Source organism: Phaethon lepturus, unplaced genomic scaffold, assembly GCF_000687285.1.
Source record: "Phaethon lepturus isolate BGI_N335 unplaced genomic scaffold, ASM68728v1 scaffold14716, whole genome shotgun sequence".
In the NCBI taxonomy this organism is placed as follows: Eukaryota; Metazoa; Chordata; class Aves; order Phaethontiformes; family Phaethontidae; genus Phaethon; species Phaethon lepturus.
Window position 1 is genome coordinate 8,344 of NW_010547024.1, and position 21,486 is coordinate 29,829.

Below are 21,486 nucleotides of genomic sequence, written 5' to 3' on the forward strand. Positions count from 1 at the left end.
AAAAACAGCAGAGGCCACGTGGGCCTCCTGTTCCATCTCTGGAGCTACTTGGTGTATTGCATTAGGGCTCTAAAGTATGTCACTCCCAGGTCTCCAAACAGTTCAGAACATGTGGAAGAGGGAGTAAGACTAATTCATTGGGCTTTGCCACCAAATTAAATGATCTAAATTAAAGTACTTGCCTGGGTTGCGTTTCCAGTGACAGAGTCAACGCTAACAAAGCTGTTGAAGGCTGAGGCTGGAGTCCTCCATCCACACTCCTGTAACTCACCTGACCTCAGCATGAAGTACCATATGTGAGCCGGTACAACTTGTTAACCTGAAAGAGAACTAACTCAGCAAAAAAAAACCCCCAACTTTATCAGTTTTTACTTGGTTATCTAGCTGAGCCTTTGTGGAAAGGTATTAGTGCTGGTGCGGAGGTGGTGGTGGTGCCACAGGAAAGAAAGGAAGGAGACCTGGGCTTCCTGTGGCAGGAAGCCATTGCATTGACTTGGCTCCCTGTGAAATTGTATCCTGAGTGTCCTAGTCAGTGTTTGATTTGACAGTGTTGGATGCTGAGTTTATTTTTCTTGTGTTTGCTGCAGCCAGGGCTCCAGTGTGATGCTTCTACAATCTGCAAAGCCTGCAGTCTGAAATATTTGGGCCAATTGAAAGAATAAAAACTCTTTTCATGTTACGGTCTTGTGTGAAAATGAATGCTTTGGTTTTTTTACCAAGGCCTTTACTGACGGGGCAAGGGGCAATGGTTTTGAACTGAAAGAGTAGATTGAGATTAGATGTAAGTATGATGAGGGTGGTGAAATGCTGGGACAGGTTGCCCAGAGAAGTTGTGGATGCCCCATTCCTGGAAGTATTGAAAGTCAGGTTGGAAGGAGATTTGAGCAACCTGATCTAGTAAAAGATTAACCTGCCTGTGGCAGGGGGTTTAAGCCCCTAAGGACTAAGATGATTTTTAAAGGTCTCTTCCAACCCAAACCGTTCTGTGATTCTCTGATTTAGGATTATTTTGAATCACTTGCATAAAGTTACCAGTGTTAATCTTGAGTCCCTATTTATTGGAACATCTATCTCCTTGACCCCAGAAAACTACAATTCTTGCTTCAGTTGTTTTTTTAGGTCCTCTCAGAAGCTGGTGTATGGAGGTATAATTTAGTTGAAACTGAAATGTCATTCCTACTGAATATTCTGGTTTGTGGAAGTTGAAAAGTTATGATTTAAAGTTACCTGTAGAATATAATCTAGTTTGCCGAGTTGTTGGTCCTCACTGAAACAGCAAAGACATGATAAGGCATAAATTAGCCATGAATACTGTAGCCTGAAGTATCCCACATCAACCGTGCTGTTTTGCAGATGAGAAGTTTCAGTACGATGAAGTTGGTATATTTTGGATAGAAGTGAGGTATGTGCCTGTACAGGATGGAGAGGCACATAAGCTGCCTTGAAAGCTCAAATGCAAGTAGCCTGAAGTTAGTATTAGCTCTTAGCGATAGCAAGGTATTTTCAGCTGACTGAACTAACTTACACAGCTTGGAAATAAGGTAACTTTCTGGAATTCACATACCCGTTTGCTTGCTGCCTGGAAATAAGGTTGGGTTTGACTTCAGTGCCATACTTCTATCCATAGGACCATTATGTCCTCAAGCAATTTCTAACAGCTCTCTGCCCTAAATAATATGATTGGTGTGGGCCTTATGTTTTAATACTGAAAACTAGCATAATAGAAGCTGCAAAAGCAAGATGTTTTTTCTAAATGGCTATCATTTCTTTTTTTAAATGATTTGAAGTACAAATTGCAGTGAATGCTAAACATAGCCCAAGCTTCAGCATCCCTTCTCATCTCTCATTTTATATAAACATACTGATCCAGTGGTTGATAACAGAATGAAAGGCCATCAAAATTGAAAACAGACAGTTCTACTACCCAGGTGCCTGCAAACTAAGATTTTAAATATCCTTTAATGAATTTTGAAAAACTTGATGATTTAAAGTACTGCCAGTTAAGAAGATTCATTATCTGTAGGCCATTGAAGTTTAGTTTGAAAGATGGGAATAAGTGTGTTACCAAACTTACGAGTGAATTTCAAATTGCTGTCCCCAGTGGAAGAAAAATTGGTGGTTATTTGAAACATGATAAACAAAATGAGAAAAGGCTTGTGAAATGGCTGGCTCTTGGAAGACTTCTGTCAAGCTGTGATGACTAAATAACATTCCAAACACAATTTTGCTTGCTCCATTAATTTGGAGTTGGGCATAACATGCATATATTTGTATGCAATTTGTCAGTCACTTGTGGAAAATTTTAATAAATGACTAAAACCAGCCAGCCTAGGTGCAAAGGTAGACTCAAGTTAACGTCTGTGTTTTCTGGAGTTGACTTTAGCCAGGAAAGACTTGAGGAGAAATTAAATGTCTAATCCAAGAGTAACTTTGGTCTATGCTAAGTGTTGAAGAGTCTGCAGCAAACTTGCATTTGAACTTTATTGATGAAGTACCTAACCGTGATGCAGACTACTTCTGAACTATTATCTGACTTCTCTTGGGATGCAGTGTCCTATGGCATTTGGTAATATAAGGTCCTAAGCAAGGTATTTTTCATGTGAAACCTCAGTGCTAATGTTTCTGTTTTGGTTTGTGTTTTTAGGGATCAGACGGGACTCTCTAATTTATTGCTTGCTGAGTGTTCTGTTTGGTGAAAGTCATGTCATCCATATTGCCATTCACTCCACCGGTTGTGAAGAGACTTCTGGGGTGGAAAAAATCTGCTGGTGGCTCTGGAGGGGCTGGTGGTGGTGAGCAGAATGGTCAGGAGGAAAAGTGGTGTGAAAAAGCAGTGAAAAGCTTGGTCAAGAAGCTAAAGAAAACAGGACAGCTGGATGAGCTTGAGAAAGCAATTACCACTCAGAATTGCAATACAAAATGTGTGACAATACCAAGGTAAGTGCTGTTGTGTTTGAAATGTTACAGCCACTTAAGAAATGACTAAATGGATGTTTAGGCTATCCTGTGAACAAATGACTAAAAAAAAATCAGTTGCATGCTTTTGATTCTTTAAAGTTTCTTTAAAACCTATTTTGGTTCTATATAGTGCTTGCTTACAACTGAATCACATGCTTTGTAAAGTCACAATTTCTAATAATTATCTCTACATTTCAATTTTCATTGCTATGGAGGTTCCAATTTGTATGTATTCTAGTGGTGCCTAGCACACCTCTTAATTTGTAGCACTGCTTTATGCTTTTATTTAATGACTCTGTCTATAATTGGAGGGGCATACTTGAACCTACACTTCCACTTCAAAAAAAAAAAGACGACTAGTTTTCCTTGGTCAACACTTCAGTCATGTAATTATTTTCAGTTGTATCTGGTAATTTCATTTAAATTGTACAAGCTGCATCTGTGTTCCCTTTTGAAGGGAAATTTTATCTTTGGAGGCAGGTTGTCTGAAGACCAGTTTATTTACTGTAATTATTTGTTATTGGTTACTGAAAGTGCTTTCTATTTAATAACCTGGAGTATTTCTAGAACTGCTCTTCTGCTCCTGATATGTGTATACATTTAGGTGAACAACTTGCATTCTACCCCTTTGACTTTCTCAACTTAATTCATAGCAACTGCTGTGCGAGAGGCAAGGGTTATGCTTGTAAGTATAATGCAGTCTGCTCTCGATTCAATGTTGTACAGAAATCCCAGTAAGGTGCCTCTGTAAGCTCCTTAGGTGCAACATAAGTACCAAATCACTTCACTGGTGTCTTTCTCTATGAAAAAGTTAGAGGATCTGGTGGCACAGGAATATTCTGGGCACTTAGCCCCTCAACACTTAAAATAATTTCTAGGAGAGAGAAACTGCATCTGGTTTATGACCTTAATTTCTGTATTAGCAGATTCATCCCAGCTACTTTTAAACTTTGTATTAATCATAGCACAATCTAGATTTGACTGGTGTCAGTAACGATTACCATATATCAAATGTGTTATAGCTGTTACCTGATAATGGTTTTAGCATTCTCTTTTAGATTTGACACAGCTTTCTGGGAAAATCATGAGTATGCTCTGAATGAATGACTACTTTAATTCTGTTCTCTCTCTTTTCTATTCACCTTTTGTTTCTAATGCTGTCCTCGGCTTGTATTTCTTACCTAGAGCAGTCCCAAAATTCTCTGGGTTTCCCTTTTTCTTTCTTCCTTTTGCCAGCTGGAAAACAGTCAAAATTAAAATGTTAGAGGTTTCTTGTCTTTAGTGTATATCAGTAGACTAAGATTGGAACCTATAGGGATATATATTTCTTGACTTGACATGAGATGACTCTATATATTTAGCAAGTCTACCACAACAAATATGAAATGCTTAATTGGAAGGTGTTTCATATGACAGAAGCTAAATATGCCATTTACTTGATATAAAATGAGTATCTAACTTTTAAAGCTCTTAGAGAGACTTCCCAGAGCTTTCCTGCAGGGGTACTGGGGCAGTAAGTACTGCTACTTCAGAAGAATAATTGTCTTAAGTTCAATTTTGAAGATGATGTTAGGAGACACAAACAGTATGCCAATTTGTCATTGTTTTCCTAATCTACTTGTTGTCTGCATTTGAGTATCTCCTCCTGCTTGCATGACCTTTTGTGTTAAAGTAGACCTAGTAAATAATTCTTTAAAATAGAATATGAAGCTCTGTTGTACTCTGTATAGCCTCTGTGTTGTGACCAGCATTTCTTGTTCGGCTGTGATGTACTGTTTCTCATCCATCCTCCAGTCAGCTGTAAAAAGGACTGGACCTAGGTTTTACTTCTCTTGACTACCTTAGGAGTAAGCTGGTAGCTAGAGAGCTCTTCAAGTGATGTTGGCTATTCTACAAGGTTTAATTTTAAACTAAGAAATGGCTTTGGTATTAAGGAGCGAGATGATATCAGGGTTGCCAGCAGTGCTATACAGAATTCTTGAGTTTCATAGTTGGCTTTTGGACTGTTGATATTATTTCACTTTGACAGCAGCAGTCTGGATTCCCAAGAAAGAACAAATGTCAACTCAGTACTGTAATGACTTCTGGAGATTCTTTTTCTTGGGTTTAGTAAGTTGTTGAAACCACTGCTCGAGACCCACTTTAATGAATGTCTTAAAGATCTGCAGATCAGCAGGGATAAATAATAAAATGCTGAATTTGAAACATTTTTTTCTTCCTAGTCAGCAGGATGTTTGAGGTGTTAAGCTGCTGAGATGAAGTTCTGATGTGGCAGCTGGGATAACTTTCCAAACGTTCTGCATGGGGAGGGTGTTTGGGTTTGGGTTTGTGTGGGTTGGTTGGTTTGTGTTTTTCTAACTAGCTTTAGATTTACTTACTAACACTGTTTAACTCAGTGTAGATACTGGCAAGTGTTGTGGGATGCTCCCATTTGCCACTGTTGCATTATTTCCTCAACAGAAGTTTCAGTTGTGGTTTCACAAGTTTCTGGTTCCCTTGGAGATTTCCAGGGAGTTTGATACAGTACTTAACTCTGATACACTTTTTCATCATTGAAACCTAAAGCAACTGAATGCCTACAAGCTGTTCTCAAAACTGAGAGCAGCTTGGACAAAAGTTGCATTAAATTGCCTCTTCAGAAATCTGCATGTACATACTGTATGTCATCGATAACCCTACTGTGTTTGGGATTGTTCAGTTTCTGTGCTGTTTGTCAAGGTGACTACATACTAAGTGAGGCTGATACTGTGTGTACTGTGCAAAAGCTGCTCATGTGGTAATTAACACAACTTCTTAGGCAGACTAATAGAGGTTCTGAGAAAGCAGAAGCAAACAGATGGAGTGGGTGTTGGCATCGCACAGCAGGGGTGCTTAGCTTTTCATAAGTGGGTCAGTAATCTAGAGCAGAGGCTAAATAAGTGCAGAGGTCCTTTTGACACTAGCCCTCTAAGTAATTTGTAGTTATCTTGCTGAACCCTCCCAGCAAGCCAGTGGGATTCTAATTGCATAATCCCTGTGTATCCTGAAACTAAATGTTGGTACGCGAGTTCACTTTTCTAAAATATGTAATGAATTTGGTAGACTTTCAGATCCTGTGTTTATGCTCTCCTTTGCAGTTTTGACACAAATAGAGCACAAGAAGTAGTTAGTGAAGAAACAGAGCAGAAGCATCCATTTATACAAGTCATCTTCTAATGGAGCAGTTTCTTCCTTATTAGCACAGATTGTTCTGTTGAAATAGTTTGTAACTAGTGATAGCTGAAATCCAAGCCTTTAACAAACCAAACCATGCCATGTAGTAAGTAGTGAACTGGCATATTCATAGTCTGTCTTCATTATTTGAAAAGTCATTTCAGTGGTGACAATACAGAGTACTGGAATCCAAAGCAAGGAAACGCAAATCACTAGTTTCAGTGTCCCAGTATTTTGGTGTGATCAGCTGTGTGGTTTTTCCATCTTAAAAAGAGAGTAGATATGCCTTATGCTTTCTTCTTGCTTCTTTTAAATAAAACTTAACAAAATGTGGTTGCTTTTGTAAAATGACTGATAAGGTACAACTAATAAGATAGTTTAGTTGGAGTAGGTTCGTGATAATGTTGACCTGGGCTGTTGGAGCGCCTATATTTTTAAAATCTAAAAATAAGCTAGGGGAAGGAAAGCATTGAGTTTAGACTCCTTTGTGATGCCTTATATTTCTCTAGAGTTTGCGTATCGGGAAGACTAGTGCAGACACACTGACTCTGTCCTTTCTGAGCTGTAACTGGGCACATCAGTATCAAGTGTTGAATTCTGCGTCCATGCCAGCATTTGGGTAATGTGACAACTGTATTACGGCCTTATCTCCTATGAAGGATGAGTAGTAATGGAGATGACCTTCCTGTATGGAGTATTCCCCAGGTACAACTGTAGTCTTCACTTGTTGCATGTCATAACCCATTTGCTCTTCCCTAGCAGATTCCATCTTGCACTCTGCTTTCACTTACCCATTGTTGAACCCACAGAGCATTGCTGTATCTCATCTCCTTGCTGGCAGTTTTCCCCTATTCTACATGGTCTGCATGATGCAATGCTGAACTGAAGCATACGAGATCACTCAGTGTATACGTGCATCTTTTTTTTTTCCCTTCCAGTATATGCAGGAGGATAAAGAAAGCGATAGGTGCCTCCCATCAGTCTCAGCATCTCTAGCTTTCATTCATTTTGGCTTTGCATGGTGAATACAGCTTTCATGCGTGTCCTGACAAAGACTATTTGTAGTTGGGAGGAAGGGGGCAGCTAAAAGATGCATCTATAACAATATACCTCTCTTTCTTTTGCCAGATGTTTGTGTACTCATCTCAGTAATGTAAAAGGATTTGATACAACATCAAACAACTTCCTGATTGATAACTTAAACTTCTTGAAAGGATAATTAGTTTAGTAGTTATATCGTTAATAGTAGTAGTTACATTACAGTTATTATGTAAACTTGCTTTTGATACCATGTGTGGAACAGTACTTAACATTTGAATCTTAGCTTTAATGGGAAGTTCTGAGTTTCTACAGAGGAGGTAGATTTTATCACTGCTTTATATTAGATGCAACTACAGCACAGAAGCAAAACGATGTTGAATGTTGGTGAAAAAGTGATCTGTCAGATTACTGGCTGAAATAAGGTTTTAAGACCAACTTCCTTTAAATCCCGATTCAGAGATTGTTTGCTGGTGTGCTAGTACTGTGCAAGTTAGGCGAAATGCAGCAGTTGCTTCCAGCCCAGAGAGAAGGCTAACACTCTTGTCAAACTCTTGCTTTCCAGCCTGCTGTGCTGTTACAGTTTTGGAACGTATTATCTGAAAAATGTTTTTTCTTGCTTTACAGTTCGATATGTATGTAGAAAATGTAGTCTTATCTGTGCCCTCTGTCCTTCTTGCTTAACATGAGGGTAGCATCCCTGTGCTACATTTCCTGGTTTTTAGAAGCTTATTTTTGCTTTGTTTTCAGCAGCCTCCCAATTCTGACTTAAGTGAGAGAGATAACAAGAAGGGCTCAAATCCGGACATTGTTTTTTGAAGTGTAGCTGATTTGTGGGATTTACAGTGAACAATTAGACTTCTGAAGCACCTGGCTTCTGCTTCAACTATGAGGTGAATTCTGCATACTTTTTATCAATGCTAATGTCTGGCATTTAAATTAGGAGCCACTTACTGACCCACTTCACTAATGCTGGTGTTTCTTTGAGCTTAGTAGGATGAAGTAGTAGTATTATAAAGGCATACCTGGTACCTTTCTTTCACTTCAGGCAATAGTGAAAGTTGGTAACTTTATAAACTGCTATCATGGAACCAACCACACCCTGACTGTCCTGAGGAAATAGTGTGGTGATGGTATTAAAGCATTGTGTTCTGAATACCTTTTTAATATTTTTTTCCTTAAGAATGTAAAAATGTAGTGATACATATTGACTGCTGCTGAAGGCTGTAATGTTTTGCAGGTTTTTTGTGAAGCAAAAATCTGCATATCCAGGAGTTCGTTTTCATGTGACTTCTGATCCTAAAAGGCTGCTCTTTTAACATCAAGTGACTAATGCTATTGACACTTGACTACTTTTCTTACACTTGCTTACAGTGTCCCCGAAATAAATCCAGTACATCTTAATTTTGTTGCATTTCTGATGTATTCTGCAAGGATGCAGCTACTTAAAACTGCAGAATCTAGTGCAAGTTCATCAAACACGTGAAGGCAAGACCGTTTGACATGGTCAAAATTCTCTGAAGAAACTAGGAACTTCTCTATTATGCTCATGTTACTCCTTTGCTTGCTTGTCCTGCAGTCCTTTCTTCATTCCAAGCTGTGACTTCACAGTACAGATAAGATAAGCAGCCTAGGCATAGCTTACGGCACATGTCAAAATTGTTTTCTGAAGGCTGGCACGCTTTGTTAGTTAATACTGGCCTCCATTCATGGAACTTGTGCTGATCGAAGTGTCTACAAAGGAGTTAACTGCAGAAGGAAACTAGGCAAAGAAAAGACCTGTTTAAAGATAGGACAACTGGCTTGGAACTGCTGTTTGAGAGAAAACAAATCTTTAAAAATGGTGACATTTTGATGCCTTTTTCACATAACTGAGTAAAAAGTAACTTCTAATTTAGGTGGAAAGGGCACAGTTTTTCTTGAATATAACCTGTGCTACCACTCGCATGTTTGTTTTTTTTTTAATTCCTTGGGAATATTTCTCAGGAAAGTGATCACATAGCTGCATGCAGTAACCTAGTTTTAGGGATGCTTTTGATCACCAGGAGAGCAGAGTTGTCTAACGTAGCTTCTAGAATAGATTGTTTTCAAGCTTTTAAGATCTTCCCCCAAAATAGGTTACTTCAGAGGATAGCAATACAGAAATTCCTTTGTTTCTTCTCAGGTTAAGGCCATAGGTCATTTCAACAATTACACTGGGTGGTGGTGGGGAGGTTCCTCTGGAAATGTTTTAGGCAAATTCCCAACATCTGCTGCTAAGGTATGAGTGAGTTAGCTAAGAGGACAACAGCAGGCAGTTGGATGGGCACAGCAGATCCTAAAATAACATTGCTGTCCACACAGAGGTGAAATCTGTTTTCCCAGAAGCAGAACTTGGCACTGTCTGTAGGCTTGTAGTAGAGCTGGGATAATTCGCTATTGAAGTTGGGTGTGGACATTGATTTTTAATCATAGCTTACAAGTTGAGAACTGCTGTGTATAAAGAACGTCCTCAAACCACATACCATATTTCAGTCTGGATGCATTCACTTAGATGTAAATTGGTTCTATAAATGTTTGAAGACTATAGTTGAACATCTTAAGCTTTCTAAAATAAGTATAGATATCTAAGACAGTACATCAGAATACACTAAAGCACCCTTTTTATTGCTGAGATTACAGGAAGAGTGTGCTTGTAAATTGTTTGTTGATAAGCTGGCTCGTCTTTCTCATGACAGGATTATTGAGGGTGAAGCAGAGCCCACTCTGCTCTTGTTGGAATTTCAATAAAAATAATTTGAACAAAGCTTCAGAACAAAGCCAAAGAGATCTTTCCTGGAAGTATGCAAGAGATGGCTGAGGTTTTGGGGAGTGTTAGTAGATTAGCTTCTAGCCAAGATTAGCTTCAGAATCCCCTGATCTTCCTTGTGATAGCTGGTGCTGTGAAGGCTTTGGATGTGCTCACTGGAAAAGCGTAGCAGGAGGATCAAGTTGCCCTTGCTTTTCTCAGTCCTGCAAATAAGGTGGGACTTGAATCTTGTCTCTGTATAAAAGACTAAAGGAAGTTCTTGGTGCTTTCTAAGTGTGTCATACCAGGCTCTGGCCTCCACAGGGGAGTGAGGACAGAATGATGGTGTGCTTTGCAGTGACTTCTATTGTGTGCAACATCTTTTCATCTCAGAGTTGGCCCCATGCGTACGTACTCCTGCGGCAGCTTGCCTTGTAGCTTCCTGACTTCCTCTTAGTAAATACTAAGAGTAAATACTGTTGTGTAGCCTGAATGTCAAGCCTAGAAAACAGCCAGGCAGCTGCCTGCCAGGTGAATAGAGTCCACCTGCATTGCCTGAACATAAGCGTGAAAAGATGATCCTGCAGAAGGAGTCTGTTGTCACTGAAAGAGGCAAGTGCAAAGCAGTTGACTTTGGGCTTATTCTTCTGACGTTTTGTGGTGTCTTCTAATCTGTATTGAGAGCTTCTTTCAAGAATTTTATGATGACAGGTTTCAACTGGTCCAGTGTTCTGTAGTGCTGTGCTGTGCAACGTGCGTTAGTGTGCAGAGAGAGAACAGGAGTGCTCTGAGAGATTGCACTAAACTCAGTGAGGTCTTTCTTGGAGCTGGGGTGGCAGAAGCTGGCATCTGGTTTTCCAAGACCATCTCCTGCTCGAAGGTAAATGGGCCCAGGTCATCTTAGTTTCTAAATGTTCAGGATGGGGTGGTTGTAGACAAAAGGATGCTGGCCCTAATTACATATGTGTAAAATGACATGTTCAAACTGTCAGTTGCAGAACACCTTTAGATGCTGCATGGACATGTAATGGGAAATAAAAATTCGTGTCAAGTTTGACTTCGAGTCTCTATGAAACTTATTTTCTAAACTTGAGGTAAGCAATCAGTAGGACGGTGTTGGTGACACGACCTGCATCTGTTTGAAAAGTACTCTTATGAATTTCCTTGAACTACACAACTAGTTTTTTAATGGATGTTTTATCACAAAACTAAATTTAAAAATGGTAAAATGGAAGATCTGCTGGTGGCTGTTCACAAATTTCTCAATTTCTTTTAAGCTGGTGAAAGAAAAATAAGTTCAGATGAACTAAAAAAACCTAACCATGTGGAAGTATCAAATGCTTACTCGGGGAAGGAGCTGGATAAATACAACAGGAGCTGGATAAGCAGAACAGAAGTTGTTTAGTTGTCTTCAGAAACCGACTTTAAATATCTTTTTGAAGCTTGATTGTGAAAAGAATGCTTGGAGCATTTCTTACTAAAAATGTTCTTTTGTGAACTGGTCAACACTGTCTTGTTTTCCTACTTACTGAGAAGAGCCATCATGGATGGGCATGTGACAGTGCAGTGAACGGTCAAAGCAGAGTAAGTCAAGAAGTTAAATACTGTCATTCCCTCTTTCCTTAACCCTTCCTACATAACTTCCACATTATAGCCTCAAGTTAAATTTTCCTTGCTTTCTCCTGTTTGATTCGTAGCATCAGTGTATTTGGTATGTAGGGTAGGATGCAGGATTAATGAAAGCCTAAGATAATGCTTTTTTTTCTAATAGCATATTTTTCCTCCTACTTGAATGGCCACTTAGCAGCAAGACCTTATTCTAGATATCTGTATACAGAGAATATACGTGCATCAACAGGGCACTGCGCAGGCACTGCGTATTACAGCAGTTGGGGCCTTGCTCTAGTGTAAGTCAGTCATTCTTTAGAAGATGTGTTTGAAGGCTTAAGTTTTCTAGCCTTCTAATGTGGTGTTGATTGAAGTTAAGAGTGGTGATTGTGCCCAAGTGTAATTGAGTGAGGTTTTATTAAAAATACGAAAACATAGCTGTTAACTTGGTTTGTTGCATAGCTGTGGCTGATGTTGAGGACTGAATTCTTGTAAGTAAGTTTAAGTTTTAGTATCGACATAGTTCAGGTTACAGCATCTTATAATATTGATGTCATCCAGAAAAAGGAAGTCTTAGAGTATTAAACAAAGGAACCTAGGGCTGCCAGTTTTCAGCTCGTGCAATTCAGGAAGCCATGTGACTTACCCACTTAATTTGTTACAGGGTTGGTATGCCAAGCAGAAAGTATTGGCATGTCATTTGAGGTAGGTCACCATGTAAAAATATAAATATGCAAGGTACTTACTCAATAGTAAAATGCTGCATAGTTCAGAGAAGCTTCCCTCTTGAGTCAGGAGGAAAAATCATTGAATTTTGGAGACTATATTGTGTACTAACTGGAGCACTGGATAAAGGCTCAGGGGATGTGGATTCTGGCCTTGGCTCTGCTGCTTTTTCCCAGGTAACCTTACAAGCTTTTAATCTACTGTCATTTTTCAGTCTATAAATTGAGATTAATTTTTGTAAGGTGTGTGATAATGCCATCTCTTTGCCTCACTGGTATAAACTGTATTATTTGGTTAGGGAGTGTAAGTTTATGGCATTGTTCCTGTTTGAAGTATCAGTGATATGGAAAGCAAATTTAGGGATGGAAAGTTGTTGGAATTTGTGGAAGTTTTTACCTTCTAGTTACTGTTGCTCCTCATTAGGATTGCCTTAATGGTAAGGAGCAGGAAGAGTCAAAATTAATAAATGTTAAAACTTGCTTGATTTTTATATGCCATTAATTTGTTTGTCAGGTTAACAACTAATGCTGGAGCTGTTGAATTTTAAGCAAGTGAAAAATAGCCACTTGTGATTACTTTAGCAACTTCCCTGCTTAGTGGATCCCTGTACGAAGGTCTAACTAGGAAGAATAAGACAACATGTTGGTCACTCAAGGAAGAATGTGGACTGAGCTTTATTTTCAATACTGATCCCCAAATTATCTCATAAATAGTACTTATTTTTCCTCCAATAAAAGAATTGGGGCTGTAATGAGCCCAAGTCAATGCTAAGCTATTTCTTGGCTTACTGTGGTAATTGGTGTCCTTGTATCAGGCCAGCTACTCAGTGTGGCAAAGATTCTTCTCCTCATTATATTCTTCTTTTGTAGAAGTCAGCCAATTTAGTTTTCTTGGTACTGCAACAGAACACCTGAGTGCTGTTTTTACTGGTGTGAATGTTTTATGATGGCTAGAGCAATTTTAGAGGAAAAACTTCCCAATTGTGTAGCTCAGGCTGTTAGTCTAGGAAGAATTTGTAGGATAAACAACATACTGCAGTTCTTTTACTGCTGCAGCTTTGAACACAAATAGCTAGTTAATGGGTTCCCTACTGATTTAATCCTGTTTGTAATCTACACCTGCTAATTTAATAAAAGTAATTTCCCATGTCTTGTTTACTACTTGTTTCTGTTCACTTACTCTGACTTGGTTGCAGTGCTGATTGGTGGAAAGCTTCTAAAATTTACTGTATATAATGCCATAGTCTCATCATGAACAGCTTTCGTTGGCTTCTGTCATGCTGCATTGTTTGAAGCAGACCAGCAGGATACAAGAGAACAATCAGGAGCTGGAGTAAGTTCACATCTCGCTGCATATGCTTCAAAATTGGCAGAAGAACAATGAGATTGGGGAAATCCCTTTGGACAAGTGCTGCACAGTAATCTGACTTCAGCATTTGTTCAGAAGAGATCCCCCAAATTGTGGCTTTTTATTTTGAAACGTACAAACAAGTTTCAGTAGGTCCAGAATTGAAAGCTTTCATTTGGAGCCTTTGCCTGTAATTGTAGGTAAACTGACCGTTTCTTTGCATGCTTGGGTTATCTTAGATACTGGATACAGAGAAGCCTGATGCAAAAGAAGTAGACTCTTGAGTTTTGCTTAAATGCAGAATTTCAAAGATACTGTTTAGTTGAATTGGTGAGTTACAGAACCAGAACTGGTCTTCACTTCCTCTTAGTTTTGTGGCAGGCTTCAAGTTCCTCTGTTGATACTTGAAATTATTTCAACTTGTGCTTTGACTATAAACTTAATGGCCGTATCAGGGAAAGAATTCAAGTGTGTCCATTTAAGAAAGCTAATAATGAAAATACTTTTAGTTGCTTTGTATTTAAATTTGGAGTGTCTAATGTTCTGCTTATGTCCCAGGTACCTGTCTTGCAGACCGATGCCTTGTCTAAGCACAGTTAGTAGCCAAAAATCAATGTGTTGCTGTCCCCTATACATCTCAGATGACTATAGTAGGAGAAGAGAAGGCCTACTGAAGTGATTGTGCCTGTTGCAAGCTGTGTTGGTGGCAGACATATTAAAAATGCTGTAATAGCCTGTTCAAAGATAGGAAGACATTTTCACTGGAGCCCAATGTCAGCATGTTTGTTCATTATGTGGGAACCCTTTAATGTTTTGGCCACTAACCACAGACATTCCAAGAAGGTTTTAAGCAGCTCTTCTTGCAGTGAGAAGCCACATAACTGTTCACTTGAATGCTAACGTTCCTCAAGCTGTTGAAACTCTCATCTCTGGCTGCAACAGGACAGAGAGAGAGCAGGGCAACTGCCACCTCAGCAGATGGTGGTAGATCAAGGGTGACTCCTGTTAGGTGGAGTGAGCAAAAGAAACTTCCTTGGCCTGGGAAAGTGCTTTAACTGTTAAGCAATTGCATGTGAGACAAGAGTGCTCTGGTGGGCTTCATCTTCAGATGCATGTTCTGGGTGTGGATCATGAGCAAGATGCCGAAGACTTCAGGACTTGTCCGTGATCTTAACTCTTCCTTCTGTCTAGCTCTGGGCAGTGAAGCTCAGGAAATAGATTTTTGATTCTTGTTGTAAGGGTGTCCCCTGCACACTCTCAGATTTTCTGTCAGTAGTATCTATTGTGGGGTCCTGTATTCTGTTTCTGGGTCTTAGGAGAGCAGAGGTCTGTAGTTAGGCACTTTGGCTATTAAGTTGCTTTCTTGATTTTTGCCTTTGCTAAGCACACAAGGCAATATAGTATCTCAGCAAACATACAAATACGTTTTTAAAATAAGATACTGCTGTCTTGTATCTGAACACTGAAACTCTTCAAGCACTTCTATGGCTTCCTTGCAGGTTGTGAATTTTCTTTAATATTTCTCATAAAATATGGCCATTGCTCTGAGTGGTTGTCAGACTTAATTCATGTATTTACATATTTATCAAAATAATATAACAGTCACAGCGCAAGTACCATTCACTTCACCAATATGTTGTTTGGAGAAGCTTCCTCTATGGCTCAAACCTTAACTTAATTTGAAATATCTTGCAGGAAACACTGCCTGCCTTAGTTACATAAAACTTTAATTTTATATAACTAAAATATATAGTTTCTCTGAATCCTCATATCCCTCATCTTTAGAGATAGCCTCTTGTTTGGGACATGGATCAAGTTCAATGTATTCTCTGTTTCACAGATTTTCTGCTAAGTATACATGGCTTGGGCTGCAACAGAGGTCATTCTGGGTGTAGTGGCTTCCCTGCATTGAGCACTTTATGTTTCTGTCCTACGTTCACTTGTCTTCCTGGGTTTCTCGAGATGGGTGTGTAATTCATAGGGGAAGCTGTCCAGAGGCAGCTTCCATTTGAAATGAGGTATTAAAAGATCCTGTAACTGTTGTTCTGAGCGTAATCTTTTTGCCAAGTTAGCATAGATTTCAAGGAACGTGGACAAGATAAATATCTTGCAGAGCTAATCCCTCCCCCTCACTACCCCAAATACTTTCTAGTTTGAGAAGGTTAATCAAAATGTCACATCTTTTTTCAGCTGTCCATCAGTTGCAAAACAGCCCACTCATGCAGTAGCATCAGCTGCTCACCCACTTGGAGGATGACGGACTGCTTGACAAAAATTGACTTAGCCTTTGGTAGCTGTACCTGTTAGCTTGTGGGAGAAGCTTTTACTGCATCTACCACTAATAGTGGTTGGAGAACTTGAGATAAAGGTCATTTTTTTAATGTCTGTCTGGTGCTAGTCCTGAAATGTGTATGCCGAGCTCTGTGTGTGTCTTGAAAGTATGATCTTCTATGAGATTGCTGTCTGCTGTTAACAAACCAATTTGTTGTGGATAGATTGGCCAGTATTGTGACGGATATGTCTTCCTATAAAGATACTTTGTCCTTTGATACTTCTGATTCTGCTTAGGCCTGTTAAGGATGACGCAGAATGTTCATCTGTGAAACTGCATTGGCTGTCATCTTAACCCACTGCATGATATTGCTTACTAATAAAAAACAGAAAAAAGAGAAAGTAACCACATGTGGTGTGAAATGAAATTGAGATTAATCTGTTAGGTTCTTCATTTGTTACGTAACTTGTAAGTAAAAGAAAAGTATTTAACATTGCTGCTGGCCTGGAAGACCATGCTAGTCCTCTGGCTCTTTAGTTGGAGCATTTCAGTGGTAATTTAAATATTAAAAGGAATTGCTTGATCAACTGTTTTGATAGGCATGGTATAATGAGTGGAGGACAGATGGTGATTTCTCAGCTAGTCCGAATTGCTGAACATACTCGCTTCATAGCAGCTTGCTACATGATGTGGTGCAACATCTTACTGGCTACACGGAGCTCTGATTCTTTTCCTAAATGGATGTTTTTGGAGCATGTGTTCTTGGTTATGCTTCCTTTACTGCGATAATAGAGTTTTGATCCTTTATTTCTTTGAGGAGATGGTGGTTTTGTGTTCTCTGGAAAGCTTTTGTCAGAAAGTCTGAAGACCTTTTCTAGTGTGGTGTTCTCAGACGAAATACGGATGACTTATCGTCAACGTTAGTTTGCTCAGACATGTAATGAACATGGTACTTTTGGCTATGGGATTTTCAAGCTTGCAAACTTCTGTCCCAGTTGAAGCACTGTATTTACATTTCTAAAGATACTGTGAGAAACTGCAAAGTAATACAGCAATTGGAAAACCTTTATTGGTTATAATAGTGTAACAAATGAAAGCAGTGTAGGAATTCCAAGTTACTTCAAAAATGACATTTTAAAGTACAGACATCCATGTCCTCAGAGCCTGTGGGTCCACATGATAAACCTTTTTTCTTTGTTGTTGTTGGGTTTTTTGTTTTTTGTTGTTTTTCACACACCCACACACCACACCCCCCCCCTAGTTAATCTCTGGAGAACTGCTATTGTGAATGCTGTTGTACACTTGTCATCCTCACTGGATGCAGGGCCTCTAGAAGTTACTGGTTTTGATGGCTTTTTTTTTTTGAACATGTGATTGGGGGTCATAAATCTGTGTTGTGGTTCATCTTACCCCCAGTAAGACTGCTTCAGAGTTTGAGAGATACAAACTGCAGCTGCTGAAAGCTATGTTGTTATATTGAGAGCAGGGAACTGGAGGGCAAGTTTCCCAGCAAAGCTGTTAGCTCATGATTTCCATAGGCTGCTTTTGCATGCTCCCTGTCTTCAGTCTCTGAGCGTTAAGACTTGTGGCCAGCTCCCTGCTGACTCTTGAGTGAAGCCAAGCTGTATTGCATGCCTCTTATTTCCCAGTCCTGAACACTACCATCTCTGTGTTGCTTGACCTCGCCATTTAGAAGCTTACAAGTTTGCAGGCTGCTCTCCACCTGACTTTGAACAGAGAGTAAAGACTCCTTGATAAGATCTGCGTCTGAACAGACCATATGGACAACAAGAAAAGAAATAAATATTTTACTTCTGCTTGGTTTCCATGGCATCCTGGAAAAATTGCTCTTGAACTTTGAGGTGCTATCCTTCTATCATCGAGAGAAAAATAAAGGTAACACTGACTGTTGTTGGCTGCTTTATTTTGTCTGACAGGACTGGGCTAGCATCTCAGGATTTGGTAGAAGGATAAAGTGAATTGAAGAGACCCACCTTATATCTGTATTTTTGCCTTTGTAGGCAATTTGTTGCGCATATGACCAGGAAGAAGTATGCCTTTAGGAAAGGCAACAGAAGCATATACTGTTCATCAAGACGACTTGTTGGCCTGGCACTCTGCAGAACTGGAAGAAACTAGCTGCTGGCCCTGGAATGAGCAATGGGCAGTTCAGATGTTAGGTTCTAACAGAGTATCTTTTGTACCTCACGTTCGGCTTTTGCGTCCCCTGTGGACATCCTTAAAGTTTAAGCTGAAGTAAATGGGAGTTGTTCAATGACTTTTTTCTTTTCCCACAGTGTTAGAGAGGTTAATTGTATCCTGTGCCTCCTGCTTTTCTGGCTATTTTGATGTGTTAATTTTTTAGCATACATCCATTTGTAAGGAAGGTTACTTAAGTCATTTTCCTCAGTTCAGATGCTGCATTTTGTATTTGATGTAATGATTTTGAATGTACTATATAAAATTCTATGTAAACTTTATTCGTAAAAGAGTTCTGATTATGAGAAGTTGTGTAATGGTTCCTGGTTTATATTCCACTAAATAAGCCCATACATAAACATTTCTTTCTTGGATGTAGTATGTCCTGAATATGTGTATGTGGGGAGGAGGGAGGCAGGGAGAGGAGGTACAGTTACTGTTTTGACCAAGTAATCTTTCTGTGTTGCATATGCTCAAAGAAAAAAGGTCTGCTTTTGGATTCTGGGGGAGAGGGAAAACCAACTTCTTTTTGTTACAAGAGCAATTGCTTAAATGAAAGTAAATCTAAGGGGTTGGAGGCACTTGGGGAAACACTCATAATTGTGGGAGCTGAGTGCCCCAGCTGCCAGTTTTACTATTGTTTTGTTGAGTTTCTGCTGAGAGAGAAGCCTGTACTTCCAGTTCTGTAAGACCTTTCTCTTCTGGAGTCCAGGGCTCTTTTAGACATTACTTAATATCCTTTTCCTACACTTAACAGGCTCTCTTTCTCCTTTGAAGAATGGGAGAATCTGTTAGCAAACTAACTGCCCACCTCTACTGCTAATGTGTAAATATCCATTTACTCTGGTTGCTAATGCTACCCTTTACTGGAACTTCCCTAGGGGTCTGCTTTTCTACCCCAGTGTCTATCACAGAATGGTCTCCATGGAATAATCTTGTCCAGCTCCTTTTAAGGATGAGTGCCACTGCAGATCTGTGTAAATAATTTTTAAGAATTCACACTTGTACTTTTTATTCAGCATTGGTTAAGATGTTAGCTTATCCCTCTAGCAGGTGCTTGGAAGAAAAAGTATTGTTTCATACTGAATTACTGAATCTTTACATTTTCTGTTGCAAGAAAATGAGATCAGGACCTCTGTGTTCACCACATCATTCACAAGCAGATGAGTCATGCCGTTTGATGAATGTGTATGCCTGCTTACGTACATTTAAGTGAGTAGATGACATTGTCGCTGTAATATGGGATGATGGAGATGCAAGTAAAAAGATTGGTCAATTCTGCAGGGATGCAAAATGATGTAAAATTCCAAGGGGAGTAGGGTAGCTATAAAAGTAATTTAACATTTGCATTATTATTGCAGATCTCTAATGTTTCTAAGTGAGCATAGTGCGGAGAACCTTTTCTCTACCACCGCCTGCAGAGGGAAAAGAAACCATGAGCAATATACATTTTGGTGGTTGAGACACTTAGGCCAGCCAGACTACATTCTGCAGTAAGCTTTTGTTGAGACAGCTTGCTATACAGCTAGCTGAGGTGCTGTTTGCAAAGACAGGTAATATAGTTAACGTTGCTACTAGCTGGTGCATAGACATTTTAGTCTGGAATAGAGAGAAATGCTAATTGCCAGTATATAGAAAGCACTGTCAAGTCAGAATATAAAAGCAGCTACACATATTTTCATTTGAAACTCAGACTTAAGGAAACCATGATCCAGCAGATTTGATAGGAACTGTTGTCTGTGCTGAATGGAATTCTGTATGTAAGCCAATGAACTTTTTAAATTGCTGACTTTGATTCATCTATATTATACCTAAGCCTTTCAAATTGGGCTTTCCTGTTACTGTTGTCTTTGAGACCCTTTCTGTGCTAGTTCCAAAGGTTTTGTGTATCTCCCTCCGAGCTTTTTGAGTTCTTGAACCCCAGTTGCATCAGGGGGAAGATAACTGGTATGAGAGGAAGGATTCTATTCTTACATCCATCAATTGATCCTTTTCTCAAAGTTAGTATTAGTGGATTGTAGTGGACAGTGTCTTCATCGGAGTGCAACTTCAATCCAGCTACACCAGTGATGAACCAGAGTCTTAAGTCAATATAGCGGTGTTCCTTCTCGGTGTGTTGCTGTATGAAGTCTTGGATCTAAGATCTCACATAGCAAGATTTAAACAAAGAAACAAAAAACAAACCAAAAAAGTTAGTGTGCAAGGTACAAGATCTTCAACCTATAGACTATAACCTGTTTTCTTAGGCAAATGTTACAGAAGCAGCCATCAGCAGTGTTAAAGCAATGGCATTTGCCCATTTGTTATGAGAAAATGGGATTCCATAAATCTAGTGACAATTTCTTGCTGCTGTAACTTCATTTCAGATAGTGCGGTGTAGTTCTTGAAGCAAATTTTGCACCTCTGTTCTGCCCCCTTGACAAAAATCTCAGTCAAGGTAGTGAGCCCTGTAAACGTTAGGCTGCTAGAAAGGTGTTTGTGTGCAATGAAGTAATTCTGTTCAAGTCAAAACATGGTCTTTTCTGTGGTTGTAGCATTTTTCTTGTTTAATCTTTGAGTGAAAACATGACTGAAAACAAATGTCGGGCTCACATCTGTAGGGAAGACTTTGCATGAGAATTCTAGAAATTGAAAACTAATTTTAATTCTCATCTCTATTCTGAAACAGATTAATGGGGTACTATCACAGTTTGCTGAAATTATTTTTCATTTCAGTTGCAGCTCCATCACTACAAACACCTCAGAAAATGTAGGGTCAGACAAATTAGATTCAGTGGAAGAAAGGCTCATGATTATAAGATTCAGGAAAAAGACAAATGGAGAAGATTGACTTGAACATAGATGTGCAAATTTGTTAATCCTAGAGTAGGTTGGGTTGGAAGGGACCTTTCAAGGCCATCTAGTCCCACCCCCCTGCAGTGAGCAGGGACATCTGCAACCAGAGCAGGTTGCTCAGAGCCCCGTCCAGCCAGACCTGGGATGTTTCCAGGGATGGGGCATCAACCATCTCTCTGGGCAACCTGGGATAGGGTTTCACCACTCTCAGCGTGAAAAATGCCTTCCTTTAGATCTATTCTGAATCTGCCTTCTTTTAGTTTAGTTTAAAACCATCACCCCTTGTCCTATTGCTACAGGCCCTGCTAAAAAGTCTGTCCCCATCTTTCTCCTAAGCCCCTTTCAGTCCTGGCAGCTGCAGTAAGTTTCTCCCCGGAGCCTTCTCTTCTCCAGGCTGACCCCCCCCAGCTTTCCCAGTCTGTCCTCCCAGCAGAGGGGTTCCAGCCCTCTTGAGTGTTGCTGTGGCTCTTGTTAGTGGCTATAGATTCTGAAAGATATGAAAGATTCAGGAAAAATGTTAGCGGGTCAGCATGATAATTCACAA

The 21,486-nt window shown here is 39.6% G+C and overlaps 1 protein-coding gene across 2 annotated transcripts in view; it reads left to right on the forward strand.

The window, feature by feature from the left end:
* The first annotated feature begins 2,642 nt into the window (after positions 1–2,642).
* Positions 2,643–21,486, forward strand: part of SMAD2 (SMAD family member 2) — a 40,572-nt gene continuing 21,728 nt past the window's right edge. Inside the window, exon 1 of one of the 2 annotated variants that reach the window (XM_010289517.1) lies at positions 2,643–2,937. In XM_010289517.1, the coding sequence (XP_010287819.1) occupies positions 2,702–2,937 (236 nt within the window). In that variant the 5' untranslated portion in view covers positions 2,643–2,701. The remainder of the gene's footprint in view (positions 2,938–21,486) is intronic. The other variant, XM_010289519.1, reaches the window with a different exon arrangement.